At 36.5% G+C, this 24,186-nt stretch overlaps 1 protein-coding gene across 1 annotated transcript; it reads right to left on the bottom strand.

Moving 5' to 3' along the window:
• Nucleotides 1–706: 706 nt before the first annotated feature.
• On the bottom strand, nucleotides 707–22,575 carry LOC131447103 (cell division control protein 42 homolog). The gene is made up of 6 exons (XM_058618566.1): nucleotides 22,478–22,575; nucleotides 19,302–19,406; nucleotides 16,809–16,881; nucleotides 16,608–16,717; nucleotides 16,322–16,519; nucleotides 707–1,184 (listed from the first exon to the last, which is right to left on the bottom strand). The coding sequence occupies exons 2-6, from the start codon at nucleotides 19,404–19,406 to the stop codon at nucleotides 1,095–1,097; spliced, it is 576 nt and encodes a 191-aa protein (XP_058474549.1). The 5' UTR covers nucleotides 22,478–22,575; the 3' UTR covers nucleotides 707–1,094.
• Between the last annotated feature and the right edge of the window lie 1,611 nt (nucleotides 22,576–24,186).

The following is a 24,186-nucleotide window of genomic DNA, read 5'->3' as shown; positions in this document are numbered from 1 at the left end:
GTTTTAGAGGAGTCAGCTCACACTGCAGCAGCAGCAGCAGCAAAATGAAGTGATTTTAACAGCGACGACAGGACACGTGTGACTGAACCTTTTCCTTCCACTGCTGTGGATAAAGTCACGTTACACTGGACATGAGCCAGCAGCATTTGTGGATTTTCAGAGCTGCAGTCGTACGAGGGACTGACGCACGAGTAACTAATGTAAATCTATGTTTTAAGAACACGTTCACGTCTTTATCTCACTGGTACACAGACTTTTCCAACAGGAAACTCACGTTTGTAAACCACACACAGGAGCTGCTGGTCTACTGCTGCCTCGTGTGGTCACTTCGAGTCACTGAAATAAGTCAAAACAAAGGCTTTTAAAAGCCGAGTTCATAAATTAAGACATTTTCTCTATGGGCTTTGGTATGCGACAGTCTCCGATGTCTTTATCTCATTGTTGGACTGAAGTTTGTAAAGCACTCGCTCTGCGCTCATATTCTCGTCATTACGGTAAAACCTCAGGCCGTCTGCAGGTGAGATTCACCTGCGTCACGCGTCTGTGACGTCAGCTTCTCAGGACTGGGATTCATAAACGTTGGATAACTGACGGATGTGGAAAAAGTGAAAGCAGAAAAACTTCCTCACTGAACATTTTCTGACAAATCATCATGATTTCAACTTTTTTTTAAGACCAAAACAAAGAAAAAGTGAAGCAATGAAAGCACTGTTTGTGTCTTTTATTTTGAAGAGAAGTGTTTATTTTCCTGTGTTTCCTGTGCAGCAAATAAAACAGTTTTCACGTCATAGTAGCAGTGTTTTTACTGTAACTCTGACTCCGCCCACTGGCTTTGTTTTTTGCGTTGAACCTCACTTCCTGGTCAGGTGTGTTAGTCATGTGACACTGACAACAAAGGCTGAGTCCCCGTCTCACATGCGCGCGCGCACACACACACACACACACACACACATTACTACAGATGAAGGCACTGTTTAAACACACGTGTGTGTGTGTGTGTCTCCCCCCCGCCCCCCAGGTTTGTCTCTGTTACCCATCCACCTCGTCTCCCTCCTGTCCTCTCGTCCTCTCGTCCTCCTGTCCTCTCGTCGTCCCTAGAGCAGGGAGCAGCGTTTCTTGGGTTTGGTGTCCGGAGGCTCGAGTGCTGCCAGGATGGCCTCGTCAAAAACGTTCTTCAGTCCTCGCTGAGGACAAAAAACAAGACAAACAAATGTCATGAAAAACAAACTGCAGAATGAGTAAAAAGACAAGAAAAGACCAAATATGACAGAAACATTGACAGACAAGTGAAATACCAGTGAACGTGGTCCACGATTCTTCTGCATTTGATTTCATGAGCTGCGTCACAAACCATCGCAGTCTCGTCACAGCTTCTCTGTCTCAACACATCACAATATTCCAAATGTCCGACTGTTGAGTCGACTTTTTTTTGTTCGTCTCGGTCGATAACATCTTCATACCCAGTTTCAGGAAATTCTGTGAAACTCAATTTTGCCTCTATTTTCACCTTAGGGGGCGCTATAGAGCCCGTGAGCAACGCATGGGTCTGGGATCTATGACAATATCGCCTTTTTCACCAGACCTGACCTCCGTGCCAAGTTTCAAGAGTTCTTATGCTCGTTAACTTCCTCAAAAATGACCACAAAGACATGGATAGAAGAATAATCTGAAGGATTAACAACCGCCTCCTTCCATGACTTTGTGCCACACGTGGTTCAGTGTTAAACAGATTCTGGAACAAACGTCTAAAATGTCAGTGTTTAACAGATTCTGGAACAAATGTCTAAAATGTCAGTGTTTAACAGATTCTGGAACAAACGTCTAAAATGTCAGTGTTTAACAGATTCTGGAACAAACGTCTAAAATGTCAGTGTTTAACAGATTCTGGAACAAACGTCTAAAATGTCAGTGTTTAACAGATTCTGGAACAAACGTCTAAAATGTCAGTGTTTAACAGATTCTGGAACAAACGTCTAAAATGTCAGTATTTCACAGATTCTGGAACAAACGTCTAAAATGTCAGTGTTTAACAGATTCTTGAACAAACGTCTAAAATGTCAGTGTTTAACAGATTCTGGAACAAACGTCTAAAATGTCAGTGTTTAACAGATTCTGGAACAAACGTCTAAAATGTCAGTGTTTAACAGTTTCTGGAACAAACGTCTAAAATGTCAGTGTTTAACAGATTCTGGAACAAATGTCTAAAATGTCAGTGTTTAACAGATTCTGGAACAAATGTCTAAAATGTCAGTGTTTAACAGATTCTGGAACAAACGTCTAAAATGTCAGTGTTTAACAGATTCTGGAACAAACGTCTAAAATGTCAGTATTTCACAGATTCTGGAACAAACGTCTAAAATGTCAGTGTTTAACAGATTCTTGAACAAACGTCTAAAATGTCAGTGTTTAACAGATTCTGGAACAAACGTCTAAAATGTCAGTGTTTAACAGATTCTGGAACAAACGTCTAAAATGTCAGTGTTTAACAGTTTCTGGAACAAACGTCTAAAATGTCAGTGTTTAACAGATTCTGGAACAAATGTCTAAAATGTCAGTGTTTAACAGATTCTGGAACAAATGTCTAAAATGTCAGTGTTTAACAGATTCTGGAACAAACGTCTAAAATGTCAGTGTTTAACAGATTCTGGAACAAACGTCTAAAATGTCAGTGTTTAACAGATTCTGGAACAAACGTCTAAAATGTCAGTGTTTAACAGATTCTGGAACAAATGTCTAAAATGTCAGTGTTTAACAGATTCTTGAACAAATGTCTAACAGATTCTGGAACAAACGTCTAAAATGTCAGTGTTTAACAGATTCTGGAACAAATGTCTAACAGATTCTGGAACAAACGTCTAAAATGTCAGTGTTTCACAGATTCTTGAACAAACGTCTAAAATGTCAGTGTTTAACAGATTCTGGAACAAATGTCTAAAATGTCAGTATTTAACAGATTCTGGAACAAACGTCTAAAATGTCAGTGTTTAACAGATTCTGGAACAAACGTCTAAAATGTCAGTGTTTAACAGATTCTGGAACAAACGTCTAAAATGTCAGTGTTTAACAGATTCTGGAACAAACGTCTAAAATGTCAGTGTTTAACAGATTCTGGAACAAACGTCTAAAATGTCAGTGTTTAACAGATTCTGGAACAAATGTCTAAAATGTCAGTGTTTCACAGATTCTTGAACAAACGTCTAAAATGTCAGTGTTTAACAGATTCTGGAACAAATGTCTAAAATGTCAGTATTTAACAGATTCTGGAACAAACGTCTAAAATGTCAGTGTTTAACAGATTCTGGAACAAATGTCTAAAATGTCAGTGTTTAACAGATTCTGGAACAAACGTCTAAAATGTCAGTGTTTAACAGATTCTGGAACAAATGTCTAAAATGTCAGTGTTTCACAGATTCTTGAACAAACGTCTAAAATGTCAGTGTTTAACAGATTCTGGAACAAATGTCTAAAATGTCAGTATTTAACAGATTCTGGAACAAACGTCTAAAATGTCAGTGTTTAACAGATTCTGGAACAAACGTCTAAAATGTCAGTGTTTAACAGATTCTGGAACAAACGTCTAAAATGTCAGTGTTTAACAGATTCTGGAACAAACGTCTAAAATGTCAGTGTTTAACAGATTCTGGAACAAACGTCTAAAATGTCAGTGTTTAACAGTTTCTGGAACAAACGTCTAAAATGTCAGTGTTTAACAGATTCTGGAACAAATGTCTAAAATGTCAGTGTTTAACAGATTCTGGAACAAATGTCTAAAATGTCAGTGTTTAACAGATTCTGGAACAAACGTCTAAAATGTCAGTGTTTAACAGATTCTGGAACAAACGTCTAAAATGTCAGTGTTTAACAGATTCTGGAACAAACGTCTAAAATGTCAGTGTTTAACAGATTCTGGAACAAATGTCTAAAATGTCAGTATTTAACAGATTCTGGAACAAATACACTGACGTCTAAAATGTCAGTGTTTAACAGATTCTGGAACAAACGTCTAAAATGTCAGTGTTTAACAGATTCTGGAACAAACGTCTAAAATGTCAGTGTTTAACAGATTCTGGAACAAACGTCTAAAATGTCAGTGTTTAACAGATTCTGGAACAAATGTCTAAAATGTCAGTGTTTCACAGATTCTTGAACAAACGTCTAAAATGTCAGTGTTTAACAGATTCTGGAACAAATGTCTAAAATGTCAGTATTTAACAGATTCTGGAATAAACGTCTAAAATGTCAGTGTTTAACAGATTCTGGAACAAATGTCTAAAATGTCAGTGTTTAACAGATTCTGGAACAAACGTCTAAAATGTCAGTGTTTAACAGATTCTGGAACAAATGTCTAAAATGTCAGTGTTTCACAGATTCTTGAACAAACGTCTAAAATGTCAGTGTTTAACAGATTCTGGAACAAATGTCTAAAATGTCAGTATTTAACAGATTCTGGAACAAACGTCTAAAATGTCAGTGTTTAACAGATTCTGGAACAAATGTCTAAAATGTCAGTATTTAACAGATTCTGGAACAAACGTCTAAAATGTCAGTGTTTAACAGATTCTGGAACAAATGTCTAAAATGTCAGTGTTTAACAGTTTCTGGAACAAACGTCTAAAATGTCAGTGTTTAACAGATTCTGGAACAAATGTCTAAAATGTCAGTGTTTAACAGATTCTGGAACAAATGTCTAAAATGTCAGTGTTTAACAGATTCTGGAACAAACGTCTAAAATGTCAGTGTTTAACAGATTCTGGAACAAACGTCTAAAATGTCAGTGTTTAACAGATTCTGGAACAAACGTCTAAAATGTCAGTGTTTAACAGATTCTGGAACAAATGTCTAAAATGTCAGTGTTTAACAGATTCTTGAACAAATACACTGACGTCTAAAATGTCAGTGTTTAACAGATTCTGGAACAAACGTCTAAAATGTCAGTGTTTAACAGATTCTGGAACAAACGTCTAAAATGTCAGTGTTTAACAGATTCTGGAACAAACGTCTAAAATGTCAGTGTTTAACAGATTCAGGAACAAATGTCTAAAATGTCAGTGTTTCACAGATTCTTGAACAAACGTCTAAAATGTCAGTGTTTAACAGATTCTGGAACAAATGTCTAAAATGTCAGTATTTAACAGATTCTGGAACAAACGTCTAAAATGTCAGTGTTTAACAGATTCTGGAACAAATGTCTAAAATGTCAGTGTTTAACAGATTCTGGAACAAACGTCTAAAATGTCAGTGTTTAACAGATTCTGGAACAAATGTCTAAAATGTCAGTGTTTCACAGATTCTTGAACAAACGTCTAAAATGTCAGTGTTTAACAGATTCTGGAACAAATGTCTAAAATGTCAGTATTTAACAGATTCTGGAACAAACGTCTAAAATGTCAGTGTTTAACAGATTCTGGAACAAATGTCTAAAATGTCAGTATTTAACAGATTCTGGAACAAACGTCTAAAATGTCAGTGTTTAACAGATTCTGGAACAAACGTCTAAAATGTCAGTGTTTAACAGATTCTGGAACAAACGTCTAAAATGTCAGTGTTTAACAGATTCTGGAACAAATGTCTAAAATGTCAGTGTTTAACAGTTTCTGGAACAAACGTCTAAAATGTCAGTGTTTAACAGATTCTGGAACAAACGTCTAAAATGTCAGTGTTTAACAGTTTCTGGAACAAACGTCTAAAATGTCAGTGTTTAACAGATTCTGGAACAAATGTCTAAAATGTCAGTGTTTAACAGATTCTGGAACAAATGTCTAAAATGTCAGTGTTTAACAGATTCTGGAACAAACGTCTAAAATGTCAGTGTTTAACAGATTCTGGAACAAACGTCTAAAATGTCAGTGTTTAACAGATTCTGGAACAAACGTCTAAAATGTCAGTGTTTAACAGATTCTGGAACAAACGTCTAAAATGTCAGTGTTTAACAGATTCTGGAACAAATGTCTAAAATGTCAGTGTTTCACAGATTCTTGAACAAACGTCTAAAATGTCAGTGTTTAACAGATTCTGGAACAAATGTCTAAAATGTCAGTATTTAACAGATTCTGGAACAAACGTCTAAAATGTCAGTGTTTAACAGATTCTGGAACAAATGTCTAAAATGTCAGTGTTTAACAGATTCTGGAACAAACGTCTAAAATGTCAGTGTTTAACAGATTCTGGAACAAATGTCTAAAATGTCAGTGTTTCACAGATTCTTGAACAAACGTCTAAAATGTCAGTGTTTAACAGATTCTGGAACAAATGTCTAAAATGTCAGTATTTAACAGATTCTGGAACAAACGTCTAAAATGTCAGTGTTTAACAGATTCTGGAACAAACGTCTAAAATGTCAGTGTTTAACAGATTCTGGAACAAACGTCTAAAATGTCAGTGTTTAACAGATTCTGGAACAAACGTCTAAAATGTCAGTGTTTAACAGATTCTGGAACAAACGTCTAAAATGTCAGTGTTTAACAGATTCTGGAACAAACGTCTAAAATGTCAGTGTTTAACAGATTCTGGAACAAACGTCTAAAATGTCAGTGTTTAACAGATTCTTGAACAAATGTCTAAAATGTCAGTGTTTAACAGATTCTGGAACAAATGTCTAAAATGTCAGTGTTTAACAGATTCTGGAACAAACGTCTGAAATGTCAGTGTTTAACAGATTCTTGAACAAATGTCTAAAATGTCAGTGTTTAACAGATTCTTGAACAAACGTCTAAAATGTCAGTGTTTAACAGATTCTGGAACAAACGTCAAAAATGTCAGTGTTTAACAGATTCTGGAACAAACGTCTGAAATGTCAGTGTTTAACAGATTCTTGAACAAATGTCTAAAATGTCAGTGTTTAACAGATTCTGGAACAAACGTCTAAAATGTCAGTGTTTAACAGATTCTGGAACAAATGTCTAAAATGTCAGTGTTTAACAGATTCTGGAACGAACGTCTAAAATGTCAGTGTTTAACAGATTCTGGAACAAACGTCTAAAATGTCAGTGTTTAACAGATTCTGGAACAAATGTCTAACAGATTCTGGAACAAACGTCTAAAATGTCAGTGTTTAACAGATTCTTGAACAAACGTCTAAAATGTCAGTGTTTAACAGATTCTGGAACAAATGTCTAAAATGTCAGTGTTTAACAGATTCTGGAACAAACGTCTAAAATGTCAGTGTTTAACAGATTCTGGAACAAACGTCTAAAATGTCAGTGTTTAACAGATTCTGGAACAAACGTCTAAAATGTCAGTGTTTAACAGATTCTGGAACAAACGTCTAAAATGTCAGTGTTTAACAGATTCTGGAACAAATGTCTAAAATGTCAGTGTTTAACAGATTCTGGAACAAACGTCTAAAATGTCAGTGTTTAACAGATTCTGGAACAAACGTCTAAAATGTCAGTGTTTAACAGATTCTGGAACAAACGTCTAAAATGTCAGTGTTTAACAGATTCTGGAACAAACGTCTAAAATGTCAGTGTTTAACAGATTCTGGAACAAATGTCTAACAGATTCTGGAACAAACGTCTAAAATGTCAGTGTTTAACAGATTCTTGAACAAACGTCTAAAATGTCAGTGTTTAACAGATTCTGGAATAAATGTCTAAAATGTCAGTGTTTAACAGATTCTGGAACAAACGTCTAAAATGTCAGTGTTTAACAGATTCTGGAACAAATGTCTAAAATGTCAGTGTTTAACAGATTCTGGAACAAACGTCGAAAATGTCAGTGTTTAACAGATTCTGGAACAAACGTCTAAAATGTCAGTGTTTAACAGATTCTGGAACAAACGTCGAAAATGTCAGTGTTTAACAGATTCTGGAACAAACGTCTAAAATGTCAGTGTTTAACAGATTCTGGAACAAACGTCTAAAATGTCAGTGTTTAACAGATTCTGGAACAAACGTCTAAAATGTCAGTGTTTAACAGATTCTGGAACAAACGTCTGAAATGTCAGTGTTTAACAGATTCTGGAACAAACGTCTAAAATGTCAGTGTTTAACAGATTCTGGAACAAATGTCTAAAATGTCAGTGTTTAACAGATTCTGGAACAAACGTCTAAAATGTCAGTGTTTAACAGATTCTGGAACAAACGTCTAAAATGTCAGTGTTTAACAGATTCTGGAACAAACGTCTAAAATGTCAGTGTTTAACAGATTCTGGAACAAACGTCTAAAATGTCAGTGTTTAACAGATTCTGGAACAAACGTCTAAAATGTCAGTGTTTAACAGATTCTGGAACAAACGTCTAAAATGTCAGTGTTTAACAGATTCTGGAACAAACGTCTAAAATGTCAGTGTTTAACAGATTCTGGAACAAACGTCTAAAATGTCAGTGTTTAACAGATTCTGGAACAAACGTCTAAAATGTCAGTGTTTAACAGATTCTGGAATAAATGTCTAAAATGTCAGTGTTTAACAGATTCTGGAACAAACGTCTAAAATGTCAGTGTTTAACAGATTCTGGAACAAATGTCTAAAATGTCAGTGTTTAACAGATTCTGGAACAAACGTCTGAAATGTCAGTGTTTAACAAATTCTGGAACAAACGTCAAAAATGTCAGTGTTTAACAGATTCTGGAACAAATATCTAAAATGTCAGTATTTCACAGATTCTGGAACAAACGTCTAAAATGTCAGTGTTTAACAGATTCTGGAACAAACGTCTAAAATGTCAGTGTTTAACAGATTCTGGAATAAATGTCTAAAATGTCAGTGTTTAACAGATTCTGGAACAAACGTCTAAAATGTCAGTGTTTAACAGATTCTGGAACAAATGTCTAAAATGTCAGTGTTTAACAGATTCTGGAACAAACGTCTAAAATGTCAGTGTTTAACAGATTCTGGAACAAACGTCTGAAATGTCAGTGTTTAACAAATTCTGGAACAAACGTCAAAAATGTCAGTGTTTAACAGATTCTGGAACAAATATCTAAAATGTCAGTATTTCACAGATTCTGGAACAAACGTCTAAAATGTCAGTGTTTAACAGATTCTGGAACAAACGTCTAAAATGTCAGTGTTTAACAGATTCTGGAACAAATGTCTAAAATGTCAGTGTTTAACAGATTCTGGAACAAACGTCTAAAATGTCAGTGTTTAACAGATTCTGGAACAAATGTCTAAAATGTCAGTGTTTAACAGATTCTGGAACAAATGTCTAAAATGTCAGTGTTTAACAGATTCTTGAACAAACGTCTAAAATGTCAGTGTTTAACAGATTCTGGAACAAACGTCTAAAATGTCAGTGTTTAACAGATTCTGGAACAAATGTCTAAAATGTCAGTATTTAACAGATTCTGGAACAAACGTCTAAAATGTCAGTGTTTAACAGATTCTGGAACAAACGTCTAAAATGTCAGTGTTTAACAGATTCTGGAACAAACGTCTAAAATGTCAGTGTTTAACAGATTCTGGAACAAACGTCTAAAATGTCAGTGTTTAACAGATTCTGGAACAAACGTCTAAAATGTCAGTGTTTAACAGATTCTGGAACAAACGTCTAAAATGTCAGTGTTTAACAGATTCTGGAACAAACGTCTAAAATGTCAGTGTTTAACAGATTCTTGAACAAATGTCTAAAATGTCAGTGTTTAACAGATTCTGGAACAAATGTCTAAAATGTCAGTGTTTAACAGATTCTGGAACAAACGTCTGAAATGTCAGTGTTTAACAGATTCTTGAACAAATGTCTAAAATGTCAGTGTTTAACAGATTCTTGAACAAACGTCTAAAATGTCAGTGTTTAACAGATTCTGGAACAAACGTCAAAAATGTCAGTGTTTAACAGATTCTGGAACAAACGTCTGAAATGTCAGTGTTTAACAGATTCTTGAACAAATGTCTAAAATGTCAGTGTTTAACAGATTCTGGAACAAACGTCTAAAATGTCAGTGTTTAACAGATTCTGGAACAAATGTCTAAAATGTCAGTGTTTAACAGATTCTGGAACGAACGTCTAAAATGTCAGTGTTTAACAGATTCTGGAACAAACGTCTAAAATGTCAGTGTTTAACAGATTCTGGAACAAATGTCTAACAGATTCTGGAACAAACGTCTAAAATGTCAGTGTTTAACAGATTCTTGAACAAACGTCTAAAATGTCAGTGTTTAACAGATTCTGGAACAAATGTCTAAAATGTCAGTGTTTAACAGATTCTGGAACAAACGTCTAAAATGTCAGTGTTTAACAGATTCTGGAACAAACGTCTAAAATGTCAGTGTTTAACAGATTCTGGAACAAACGTCTAAAATGTCAGTGTTTAACAGATTCTGGAACAAACGTCTAAAATGTCAGTGTTTAACAGATTCTGGAACAAATGTCTAAAATGTCAGTGTTTAACAGATTCTGGAACAAACGTCTAAAATGTCAGTGTTTAACAGATTCTGGAACAAACGTCTAAAATGTCAGTGTTTAACAGATTCTGGAACAAACGTCTAAAATGTCAGTGTTTAACAGATTCTGGAACAAACGTCTAAAATGTCAGTGTTTAACAGATTCTGGAACAAATGTCTAACAGATTCTGGAACAAACGTCTAAAATGTCAGTGTTTAACAGATTCTTGAACAAACGTCTAAAATGTCAGTGTTTAACAGATTCTGGAATAAATGTCTAAAATGTCAGTGTTTAACAGATTCTGGAACAAACGTCTAAAATGTCAGTGTTTAACAGATTCTGGAACAAATGTCTAAAATGTCAGTGTTTAACAGATTCTGGAACAAACGTCGAAAATGTCAGTGTTTAACAGATTCTGGAACAAACGTCTAAAATGTCAGTGTTTAACAGATTCTGGAACAAACGTCGAAAATGTCAGTGTTTAACAGATTCTGGAACAAACGTCTAAAATGTCAGTGTTTAACAGATTCTGGAACAAACGTCTAAAATGTCAGTGTTTAACAGATTCTGGAACAAACGTCTAAAATGTCAGTGTTTAACAGATTCTGGAACAAACGTCTGAAATGTCAGTGTTTAACAGATTCTGGAACAAACGTCTAAAATGTCAGTGTTTAACAGATTCTGGAACAAATGTCTAAAATGTCAGTGTTTAACAGATTCTGGAACAAACGTCTAAAATGTCAGTGTTTAACAGATTCTGGAACAAACGTCTAAAATGTCAGTGTTTAACAGATTCTGGAACAAACGTCTAAAATGTCAGTGTTTAACAGATTCTGGAACAAACGTCTAAAATGTCAGTGTTTAACAGATTCTGGAACAAACGTCTAAAATGTCAGTGTTTAACAGATTCTGGAACAAACGTCTAAAATGTCAGTGTTTAACAGATTCTGGAACAAACGTCTAAAATGTCAGTGTTTAACAGATTCTGGAACAAACGTCTAAAATGTCAGTGTTTAACAGATTCTGGAACAAACGTCTAAAATGTCAGTGTTTAACAGATTCTGGAATAAATGTCTAAAATGTCAGTGTTTAACAGATTCTGGAACAAACGTCTAAAATGTCAGTGTTTAACAGATTCTGGAACAAATGTCTAAAATGTCAGTGTTTAACAGATTCTGGAACAAACGTCTGAAATGTCAGTGTTTAACAAATTCTGGAACAAACGTCAAAAATGTCAGTGTTTAACAGATTCTGGAACAAATATCTAAAATGTCAGTATTTCACAGATTCTGGAACAAACGTCTAAAATGTCAGTGTTTAACAGATTCTGGAACAAACGTCTAAAATGTCAGTGTTTAACAGATTCTGGAATAAATGTCTAAAATGTCAGTGTTTAACAGATTCTGGAACAAACGTCTAAAATGTCAGTGTTTAACAGATTCTGGAACAAATGTCTAAAATGTCAGTGTTTAACAGATTCTGGAACAAACGTCTAAAATGTCAGTGTTTAACAGATTCTGGAACAAACGTCTGAAATGTCAGTGTTTAACAAATTCTGGAACAAACGTCAAAAATGTCAGTGTTTAACAGATTCTGGAACAAATATCTAAAATGTCAGTATTTCACAGATTCTGGAACAAACGTCTAAAATGTCAGTGTTTAACAGATTCTGGAACAAACGTCTAAAATGTCAGTGTTTAACAGATTCTGGAACAAATGTCTAAAATGTCAGTGTTTAACAGATTCTGGAACAAACGTCTAAAATGTCAGTGTTTAACAGATTCTGGAACAAATGTCTAAAATGTCAGTGTTTAACAGATTCTGGAACAAATGTCTAAAATGTCAGTGTTTAACAGATTCTTGAACAAACGTCTAAAATGTCAGTGTTTAACAGATTCTGGAACAAACGTCAAAAATGTCAGTGTTTAACAGATTCTGGAACAAACGTCTGAAATGTCAGTGTTTAACAGATTCTTGAACAAATGTCTAAAATGTCAGTGTTTAACAGATTCTGGAACAAACGTCTAAAATGTCAGTGTTTAACAGATTCTGGAACAAATGTCTAAAATGTCAGTGTTTAACAGATTCTGGAACGAACGTCTAAAATGTCAGTGTTTAACAGATTCTGGAACAAACGTCTAAAATGTCAGTGTTTAACAGATTCTGGAACAAATGTCTAACAGATTCTGGAACAAACGTCTAAAATGTCAGTGTTTAACAGATTCTTGAACAAACGTCTAAAATGTCAGTGTTTAACAGATTCTGGAACAAATGTCTAAAATGTCAGTGTTTAACAGATTCTGGAACAAACGTCTAAAATGTCAGTGTTTAACAGATTCTGGAACAAACGTCTAAAATGTCAGTGTTTAACAGATTCTGGAACAAACGTCTAAAATGTCAGTGTTTAACAGATTCTGGAACAAACGTCTAAAATGTCAGTGTTTAACAGATTCTGGAACAAATGTCTAAAATGTCAGTGTTTAACAGATTCTGGAACAAACGTCTAAAATGTCAGTGTTTAACAGATTCTGGAACAAACGTCTAAAATGTCAGTGTTTAACAGATTCTGGAACAAACGTCTAAAATGTCAGTGTTTAACAGATTCTGGAACAAACGTCTAAAATGTCAGTGTTTAACAGATTCTGGAACAAATGTCTAACAGATTCTGGAACAAACGTCTAAAATGTCAGTGTTTAACAGATTCTTGAACAAACGTCTAAAATGTCAGTGTTTAACAGATTCTGGAATAAATGTCTAAAATGTCAGTGTTTAACAGATTCTGGAACAAACGTCTAAAATGTCAGTGTTTAACAGATTCTGGAACAAATGTCTAAAATGTCAGTGTTTAACAGATTCTGGAACAAACGTCGAAAATGTCAGTGTTTAACAGATTCTGGAACAAACGTCTAAAATGTCAGTGTTTAACAGATTCTGGAACAAACGTCGAAAATGTCAGTGTTTAACAGATTCTGGAACAAACGTCTAAAATGTCAGTGTTTAACAGATTCTGGAACAAACGTCTAAAATGTCAGTGTTTAACAGATTCTGGAACAAACGTCTAAAATGTCAGTGTTTAACAGATTCTGGAACAAACGTCTGAAATGTCAGTGTTTAACAGATTCTGGAACAAACGTCTAAAATGTCAGTGTTTAACAGATTCTGGAACAAATGTCTAAAATGTCAGTGTTTAACAGATTCTGGAACAAACGTCTAAAATGTCAGTGTTTAACAGATTCTGGAACAAACGTCTAAAATGTCAGTGTTTAACAGATTCTGGAACAAACGTCTAAAATGTCAGTGTTTAACAGATTCTGGAACAAACGTCTAAAATGTCAGTGTTTAACAGATTCTGGAACAAACGTCTAAAATGTCAGTGTTTAACAGATTCTGGAACAAACGTCTAAAATGTCAGTGTTTAACAGATTCTGGAACAAACGTCTAAAATGTCAGTGTTTAACAGATTCTGGAACAAACGTCTAAAATGTCAGTGTTTAACAGATTCTGGAACAAACGTCTAAAATGTCAGTGTTTAACAGATTCTGGAATAAATGTCTAAAATGTCAGTGTTTAACAGATTCTGGAACAAACGTCTAAAATGTCAGTGTTTAACAGATTCTGGAACAAATGTCTAAAATGTCAGTGTTTAACAGATTCTGGAACAAACGTCTGAAATGTCAGTGTTTAACAAATTCTGGAACAAACGTCAAAAATGTCAGTGTTTAACAGATTCTGGAACAAATATCTAAAATGTCAGTATTTCACAGATTCTGGAACAAACGTCTAAAATGTCAGTGTTTAACAGATTCTGGAACAAACGTCTAAAATGTCAGTGTTTAACAGATTCTGGAATAAATGTCTAAAATGTCAGTGTTTAACAGATTCTGGAACAAACGTCTAAAATGTCAGTGTTTAACAGATTCTGGAACAAATGTCTAAAATGTCAGTGTTTAACAGATTCTGGAACAAACGTCTAAAATGTCAGTGTTTAACAGATTCTGGAACAAACGTCTGAAATGTCAGTGTTTAACAAATTCTGGAACAAACGTCAAAAATGTCAGTGTTTAACAGATTCTGGAACAAATATCTAAAATGTCAGTATTTCACAGATTCTGGAACAAACGTCTAAAATGTCAGTGTTTAACAGATTCTGGAACAAACGTCTAAAATGTCAGTGTTTAACAGATTCTGGAACAAATGTCTAAAATGTCAGTGTTTAACAGATTCTGGAACAAACGTCTAAAATGTCAGTGTTTAACAGATTCTGGAACAAATGTCTAAAATGTCAGTGTTTAACAGATTCTGGAACAAATGTCTAAAATGTCAGTGTTTAACAGATTCTGGAACAAACGTCTAAAATGTCAGTGTTTAACAGATTCTGGAACAAATGTCTAAAATGTCAGTGTTTAACAGATTCTGGAACAAACGTTCATTATTATAATTTTAATTTTAATTTTAATTAAAAAGCTGTGTGAGATGTTCTCTTCAGTCTGTAGAACAATAATTATAATTATTATAATAATAATAATAATAATAATAATAATAATGATGATAATAATAACAATAATTATTATAATAAAAACATTCAAGACAATGATTCATCAAAAAAGATATTTTCACACACTTTGCGATTTGAAAATAGCAGCAGGACACTTTAGTTAGTACCATGTACTTTAGTTACAACCTTGTACTTTAGTTACAACCTGGTACTTTTGTTAGTACCTGGTACTTAAGTTAGTACCTGGTACTTTTGTTAGTACCTGGTACTTAAGTTAGTATCTGGTGTACTCCTGGCGTAGCTTAGCACAGAGTGCAGCAACAGAACCATGTGAGGAGCAGCCAGACGCTAGTTGAGAGCTGGAGGAAGATGAAATTGGTTGAAAAGCCAAACGTGACAGCTGCAGTGTGGAAGCACTTTGGATTCAAACCGAATGATCGTGGTGAACCACTTAACCTGAGCGAGTCGTAGCAACTAAACGCATCACGTTGAGTAGGTACTGTTCTTGTAGTGGAAAAACAAACCTAAACTGAGGCGAGTCGAGCTGGGACCTTAACATTCTAACATGTTGTGATGGTGACGGGGAGAACATGCAAACTCCACAGCAGTTTAGCACAGCTGGCAACATTGTTACTCCTGAGAGATCCTGCCTTGAGCCACACAGTCTGTCTTTCTGTGAGTGGTTTTGTTAACAGAGACTGAGAGTCCATTTTATTTATTGTATTTGGTTGTTTTGTTCATTTATTGTGGATATTTAAAATGTTTATTGATCTTTGAATACCTGCATTTTTATGCCATTATCATTGTATTAGATGAAAATGGTCTCAGAACGACAATATTATTGTTTATTGCATTGCAATAATTTTGGGGCAATTTATCGTCCAGCAAAATTTGTTATCGTGACAGGCCTAGTGACGTCACAGGAAGAAACGTCCGACACTAGAATCAAGCCAAACAATGGTGAACTGTAGATGAGTTAAAAAGACTTAACAATCCTACAAACGTGGGTTCATCTCCAACAATGTGTAAAATCTCAGTATTTAACAGAGGAGTCTGGTGGATTTCAGTCCAGTGACTGTGTCAGATGGAGTCTGTGCTGCGTTCATGGAGGAAGAGTTAAACAAAGTGATTCTAATGATTCAGTTACACTGAAAACAACTGCTTTATAAGTCACTGTCACTAGTGTGTGTGTGTGTGTGTGTGTGTGTGTGTGTGTGTCACATGTAAAACAAAGTCACGGCAGTTTCATGCAGCTGTGCTGTGATGACTCCACCCACGTTGAGTAGGTACTGTTCTTGTAGTGGAAAAACAAACCTAAACTGAGGCGAGTCGAGCTGGGACCTTAACATTCTAACATGTTGTGATGGTGACGGGGAGAACATGCAAACTCCACACAGGAAGGTCAAGGGAATTGAACCCAGCCCCTTCTTGCTGTGAGGCAACAGTGCAAACCACTGAGCAGAGAATAAATGTGTGATTATTATGTTGTTGTTGTGTTTACCTGCGTCAGAGCCGAACACTCCACGTATTTAACGGCTTTCAGCTCGCGCGCCAGCTTCTCTCCGCTCTCGCAGGTCAGCGCTCGCTGCTTGTTCTTGGCCAGCTTCTCCAGCGTGTTGCTGTCGTCCCTCAGGTCCACCTGAGTCCCGACCAGCAGGAACGGCGTCCGCGGGCAGTGGTGCGAGATCTCCGGCACCCACTGAGCAGAGAAAATAGCGACGAGTGACTTTGACTTTGTTTGTTTTCAGGACGTTGATATCGTGTTCAGGTGCTGCTGGAGTACAAACCTTCTCTCTGACGTTCTCAAAGGACGAGGGCGACACGACGGAGAAGCACACGAGGAAGACGTCGGTCTGAGGGTAGCTGAGTGGTCGCAGTCTGTCGTAGTCCTCCTGACCTGAAGGGGGAGACAAACAAAAACACTGAAAACAACAGAAACAGCAGCGGCCGAAGCTCGGGGTTTGTTTGACGTCGTCAGTGAAACGTACCTGCGGTGTCAAACAGTCCAAGAGTGTATGGCTCTCCACCGATCATCACCGTCACTGCATAGTTATCAAACACCTGAGGAGGAGGAGACAGGTGAGGAATAAAGACAACAAAGATCACAGAGAGAGAGAAAAAGAGGACAATATTTCAGATGTCATCACAGAATGGGAGGTAGACTACACCTTTAAACTCACTCAATAAAAACATGGATTTTGTTCACGTCTTTATCTCACAGCTGATCTACTGCTGCCTCGTGTGGACACCTTGTGTCATTGAGGTCAATCTGAACAAAGGATTTTAAATGCATGACATTTGAACTTAGTGATAGAGGCAGCAGTGGATCAACAACTCCTGTGTGTGACGTTAAAATGGCTAAGAACGTGGTGCTTCTGCGGCCAAGGGCTCGCAGTCGCAGTCTGTCTCTCTCCTGGTACATTTGTTATTTGCAGAACGCAGAATATAGGCTTATGTAGGCCTGTGGTCAGTGTTGTAATCTAACAAAGTACAAATACTTTGTTACTGTACTTTGTTAGATTGTTTGTTTTGCTTTGTTAGAGGAACTAAACCCCTGTTCTGAAGCTGACTCCGCCCAATGCCTGATTTTATACAAAAAGTCACAGGGAGTTATCATTGAGTGGGGGGGTGAGTGAGCACTGCAGCGGCAGCTTGCTGTGGTATTTCCAGTGGCAGATTAGAGCTGCATTTAGCGTGAGACACACATTTCAATAAGTTTCCACACTCACACATGACATTTCCCACACTGATAAGTGCTAAAAGTCACCGCAAATAAATGAATAATATATGAATAGCTGATGTGAAGGCAGATTGCTCTGCGTAGTTCACTCATAGAGCTGTCTTGAATTAGCGACCTATCAGCCAATCAGAAAATAGTATTCACTGTTGCTAGGTAGAATGGACGGGGTCAGGTCAGCCAAGTTCCACTTCACTGCTGCCGTCTCACATCCGCCCGCTTCCACAGCTGCACAGCTGGAGTCAGAGACGAGGTTTTTTTGTGGTTCTTCTGGCAAAGAAATCCACTTTAAATGTTGTAAACACAACAAACAGAGCAGTGATTCTACAGAGCGATTAAACAGGAGCACGCTGAGCTCGCGGGGACTCTTTCTGTGATGTAGTAAAGTGAACTGTGATGTGGTTTCATTATGGGATCTTTTATTCTGAAAAGTAAACCGGGTGTTTTATTTTCCTACTTCCTCTCCCGCTCCTGCTGAATTTATGTAGAAATATGAGTGCTGTGTATCCACTCTGAGTGGCCCCCCACTGCTGTGTCTGTGGGGGCGTGGCTAGAGGAGGACGGTTAGTGACGGAGAACCGGGACAGAGACGACAGCATGGGAGGAGCCAGCTAATAGGAACATTCATACGTAATGGGAGGTGTTTATCCAGAGAAGGCAGTACATACACACAAAACACAACACACATAACACAAAATACGTCATTCAAAGACTTTACACAAAACTACCAAGAGTTGGACCTGGATCAGTCAATAATATTACTAGATAACCTTATACACTAGTTTGAACCTAAACAAAGTAGTTTAGGGTTTAGTTCCTCTTTAAGTAGAATTTTCACATATCTGTTCGTTATTTTCTGACAACTTTTACTCCACTACATTTCCTAAATAAAATGTGTACTTTTACTCCGATACATTTCCCTGAACCATCTGCGTTACTCGTTACTACAAAATAAAAGTTAAGTTGGTGACGTAATGCCTGTTTGTTGACGCTAGTTTTTAGTGGCACCAGTTGTGAGCCGCTCAGCTGTAAGCCACGGCTCCAAGTGGACTTAAAACCCACCAGCGGCTCGTTGTTTACCATGTCCGACACTGAGGCTCTGGTCTCCAGGTTTTTGTAAATTGTAAAAGGTGACTTTAACCTCTACCAAAGTCATTCTGGTAAGATACTTGTACTTTTACTCAAGTACCGCTTTCAAGTACTTTATACAAGACTGATAAATGTCAGCTATATTATAGATATATATATATATATATATATTATATTATATATTAATATATTATTATTATTATATCTGTTATATGCACAGCTGTGCTTTGTTGAGCAAAAAAACTAACCTAAATAAATGGTTGATGGTGATTGCTTGTGGTGTGAAGTTAAAAGTACACACTTTACCCGTTTCGTTCAAAATATCGTTATAATATCGCATAGCGCCATTCGAACAAAAAATATCGAGATATGAGTTTTGGTCCATATCGCCCAGCCCTAGTTGTGACAAGTCCTTCTTCTCAGTCTTGTTCCTAAAATCTAGTTTTACAAACTTTTATAACCGTTTTTTTTTTATATTGTGCTAATTTGTTGTTAAGTTGTGGAACAAAAAAAATGCTATTTATTTAAATTAAAATGTACGTGTATACATTTGAAATAAAAAATCATAAAAAGTGAAAAACAGTATTTTGGGAAGAGGAGTGCTGGAATTTTTTCTCAAATTATAAAAAAAGAAGACAGAAAAATAAAACCTCACCGTGGGGACATACTCGGAGGGAAACTTGTTGGTGGTGTAGGAGATGAGCAGGCAGGTCTTTCCCACCGCGCCGTCGCCAACCACCACACACTTTATAGTCTGCATCTGGAGGGAGGAAGTGAATAAGGAAGGAAGGGAGCGTGGGGGGGGGGGGGGGGGGGGGGGTGCGGGGGGAGGTTGGGGGAACACAGAGAGGAGAAAGGTGTCAAAACACATCCTATCAGGAGAGACTAAACTAGTCCACATTAGCCTTTGATTCAAGGGTTAAGCTGCAAAAACCGCTACAAAAGCTGAAATCACTGATTACCTCAGTGGAATTTGGTGTGGGAGCGTGAAGACATACTGATTTTAGAGTCACCTACTAAAATATAAAATAAAATAGTCAGTTTAAGTCTATGATGTCTTAAGAACATGTTCACGTGTCTTTTCCAACAGGAAACTGAAGTCCACTCACTCTCCCACACCAACACACACCCACCCACCCAAGTTGTTGATCCACTGCTGCCTCCATCACTAAGTTCTAATGTTTTAGTTTAGTGAATTCTGCTTTTAAAATCCTTTGATCAGATTTACACCAAGTGACCACACGAGGCAGCAGTAGACTAGCAGCTCCGGTGTCCCTGTGAGCTAAAATAACTGATTTTCTCTATGGGGTTTGGTGTGTGAGAGTGAGTGGTTTACAGACTTTTGTTAGATGCAGCCTCATGTTTTCTGCTCTACATTAACAACCTGTTGTCCTCTGTCTGTGTCTGCATGAGGAAGCTGCAGGTTATTAGTCAGTGGCTGCTGTGTTAACACTGTTCATTACACACTGACCGTGTGGACTCACAATCCTGCTGCTGCTTCATTACAGCAGACAATGGTGAAGGTTTACACTGTCAGTCCATCACTGCTCCTTTGTTTGAGTCGTTTGGCAGAGGCAGCACTCTGACCAGTTAACTGCTCACCTGCTGTGGCCATGATGACACCACTTATGTCCAGATTACTCACTTAAAATTAGAGATACTACGTAATTTGATATCGATATATACCAGTATATAAATGAAATGGGTATTTCTGTAAGTCTGGGTGATGTGTCTTATAAACAATATGTGTATATGTTGAGTCTACATCCTGATATAGGAGATATATGTGGATATAAAGCCGTTTCTCTGGACTCATAAAAAAGTTTGAGTGACAATACACCGCAAATACACTGTAAAATATCATAATCTACTGTTTATGATCTCATTACCTTTCATTTCAGATAAAACCTGCTTTATTTCTTTAAACAATCACTTCCTTTCACTTGATGTAATCTGATTAATTTCAGTGTGTGTATTCTAATTACCTTGCTGGATGAAAACTGGTGGGTGCAATCAGACTCAGTGGCTTTTCATCAGATAATTTGAGTTTTTACAACTATTTTGATCATCAATTCATCAGGGGGTTTTCAGCTTCGTAAATCTGAATATTTTCTGCATTATAGTAATATATCTTCATCCTTCATTTATTAGGAAATAAGGAATCATCAATTGATTTTCTTTAATAAATCTGCCTCTGGAGTGTCAAAATATCTAAACTTCTTAGTAATAGAAAAACAATATTTTCCACCTAAGAAGTTTCATCATTTCACGAGCAGACATTAGTCTTTATAACTTTCTGTCGCCTGTCATTAATCGAGTAGTTGTTTGGTCCGTGAAATGTTGATCAGTGTTTGTCAAACATGGAAATGATGATGTCCATAAACCAAAACTGTTAAATGGAGCAAAGATACCAGAACATATTCACATTTCAGTAGAAAAACCACAGAAAACAGCTTTAATTACTTAAAACAACAACTAGAAATTGATTAATAATATATATTTCAGAGTGGAGACATAAGACTGACCCTCACTGATCAGGAAATAATCAATAGCATTCAAAATACCTGAACTTCACTTAGAAATAGTACAAGAAAACTTTCCTCATCATTTCATCAGCTCATATTTGTCTTTATAAGTTTCTGTCGACTACTTGTTTGGTTCATAAAATGTAGAAAAATGTTGATCAGTGATTGTCAAACTGATGACGTTCTCAAATGTCTTGTTTTTGTCCACAAACCAAAATGATTCAGTTTTAATGATTTTAGGGAGCAAATAAACCAGAAAATATTCACATTTAAGAAGCTGGAACATCACAGAAACTGGTTTTAATAATTGAGAAAAACATTCAAACGATTAATCGATCATCAAAATAGTTGGCAATAAATTAGGTAATATCGATAAATGTGATCACTTTTATGACCTATGAAAAATTTAAAAAAAATTGTAGTTGACGATTTATTTAACCATCGATTAATAATTGATAAATCTTTGCAGCCCTAGTTTTAAACCATTCATCATGTCATTAAAAACAGACTCAAAATGATTATTCAACAGTTAAAAATTATCATGATAAGCTTTCACAAATAACTAATAATGATTTGACTTATCATCTACAAACTAAACATGAAACTAATAAATTGAAAACTGGTAATAAATTAAAATAATGTGCTGCCGCTCCTTCAACAGTGTTGTTGACTGACTGACACACTTAAAAATTATTATTATATTACATTTACTTTTTAAAACAAGCTAATTTCAGTCAAATATTCCTGTTTTTCACTCACTTCCGCAAAGAAAACTGTGTCAATAAGCGACAAAGGCGCACATTCCGATTTAATTTAAAGCCACATTAATAATCCGCGTGTTAAAGTTAAACTTTAAGTTGTTTAATTTTCCAAAACTTCTGTGTGGATTTAAAAACATCAAAATGTGGGAGAAAGAAAAAAGCCTACTCCTGCGATGCTAGTTTAGCCACGTTAGCTCGGTAAGGTAAAGGTAAAGTTTTGACACCGACCCGCGACTAACTGGGTGATTAAAACAAATAATCAACCACAGGACGTCACATATGAAGCAAACTAAGTAAAGACTAATGGAAAATAGAGCTTTTAATTCAGTGAAGCAGAGATTTAAGAACCAGGCTAACGGTGTTAGCTGCAGTTAGCTCCAGGAAACCGTCTGTTCTGACAGCTGCTGGCTAGCACGGTTAGCTGTCAACGCAGTCACCGCAGAGTGTGAGGAGTGGAACAACAGAAGACTCGCTGTGTTTAACTTCGTTAGTTAGTTTAAATTAGTGATAAAATCATAGTTAGAAACAGTGACAAACACACTCACCTCTATCTTCAACTATAACTTCTGCCGCTGCTGCTCTGTGTGTGTGTGACGCCTTCAGGTGCTTCCGGTTAACTCCCACTTCCTCCAGTGCGGAAACCGGAAATATGACGTGTGAGATGTTCATCTTCTGTGCTCTTGCCGAAAAAAACAATTTAAAAAAAGGGCAAATTGATTTTACTTTGTAACAATAATATGTACATATATACATACATATATACATATATACATATATATATATATATATATATATATATATATATATATATACATATATATACACATATATATACATACATACATATATACACATTTTTATATTTACATATACATATATATATATATATACACTGTATGTATATATACAGTGGTATGCAACATTTTGGGCACCCCTTAGGAAAATAACTGCATCAGTTTGTCACTTGCTGAGCTTTTAAAGCAGCAACTCATTTTAACATATTGTTATACCTTATGGTAACAGAAACATCTCAGTAGTGAAATAATTTTTATTGGTTTAACGGAAACATTTTTATGTGCATTTAAACAAAAATAGGCATGTGCATAAATTTGGGCACCCCAAATAATTCCATTAATATTTATTAGAGCCTCCTTTTGCTGCAAGAACAGCCTCCTATAGCCTCAGACAAGTCCCTGAAGTCTGGCAGGTGGTATTTTGGCCCATTCTTCCATACAAACGCCTCCAGTTCAGTCAGGTTTCTTGGCTTCCGTGCGTAGACAGCCTGCTTCAAATCAATCCATACATTTTCAATGATGTTAAGGTCTGGGGACTGGGATGGCCATTCCAGAAGATTGTACTTGTGCTTCTGCATGAATTCCTTGGTGGATTTTGAACAGTGCTTAGGATCATTGTCCTGCTGAAAAATCCAACCCCAGCATAGCTTCAACTTTGTGACCGATTCTTGAACATTCTTGTCAAGAATCTGCTGATACTGAGAGGAATTCATGTGGCCCTCAGCTTTAACAAGGTTTCCAGTCCCTGTGCTAGCCACACAGCCCCATAACATGATGGACCCTCCACCAAATTTCACAGTAGGCAATAAGTTCTTCTCATGGAATTCAGTGTGTTTTTTTCACCATGCATACCTCCTCTTGTTCTGACCAAATAACTCTATCTTAGTCTCATCTGACCACAGTATTTTTTATCCAAAATGCTTCTGGCTTGTCCAGATGTGCTTTTGCATACCTCATGCGACTCTTCTTGTGACAAACACACAGGAAGGGTTTTGCCCCTCACCCTTCCAATGAGCTTTTCTGGTTCAAAGTACGCTGGATTGTGGAAAGATGAACAACTACACCATCAGTAGCCAGATGTTCTTGTAGTTCTCTGGAGGTGGTCTGGGGCTTGTCTGTGACCATTCTAACCATCCTTCTCCTGTGCCTTTCCTGTATTTGTTTTGGCCTACCACATCTTTCCTTCACAAGGTCTGTTCTTGTGGCCTTCCATTTCTAACTGTGGAGACAGACAGTCCAAACCTTCTTGATCATTTCTTGTACCCTTCTCCTAATTCATGATGATGAATTATCTTAGTTTTTAGATCCGTGGAGAGTTGTGTAGACGCCCCATGTTGCCACACTCTAAAAAAGAACCGAGGACAAGCACAGCCAGCAATGACCTCTGTTAAACAGACTTTTTCATGATTGGTTCCACCTGTCTTTGTAACTGAAGGTCTCACGAGCTAATCAAAGCAATT

This window comes from Solea solea, chromosome 20 (genome assembly GCF_958295425.1).
Source record: "Solea solea chromosome 20, fSolSol10.1, whole genome shotgun sequence".
In the NCBI taxonomy this organism is placed as follows: domain Eukaryota; kingdom Metazoa; phylum Chordata; class Actinopteri; order Pleuronectiformes; family Soleidae; genus Solea; species Solea solea.
This window is presented reverse-complemented; position numbering and strand designations above follow the sequence as displayed.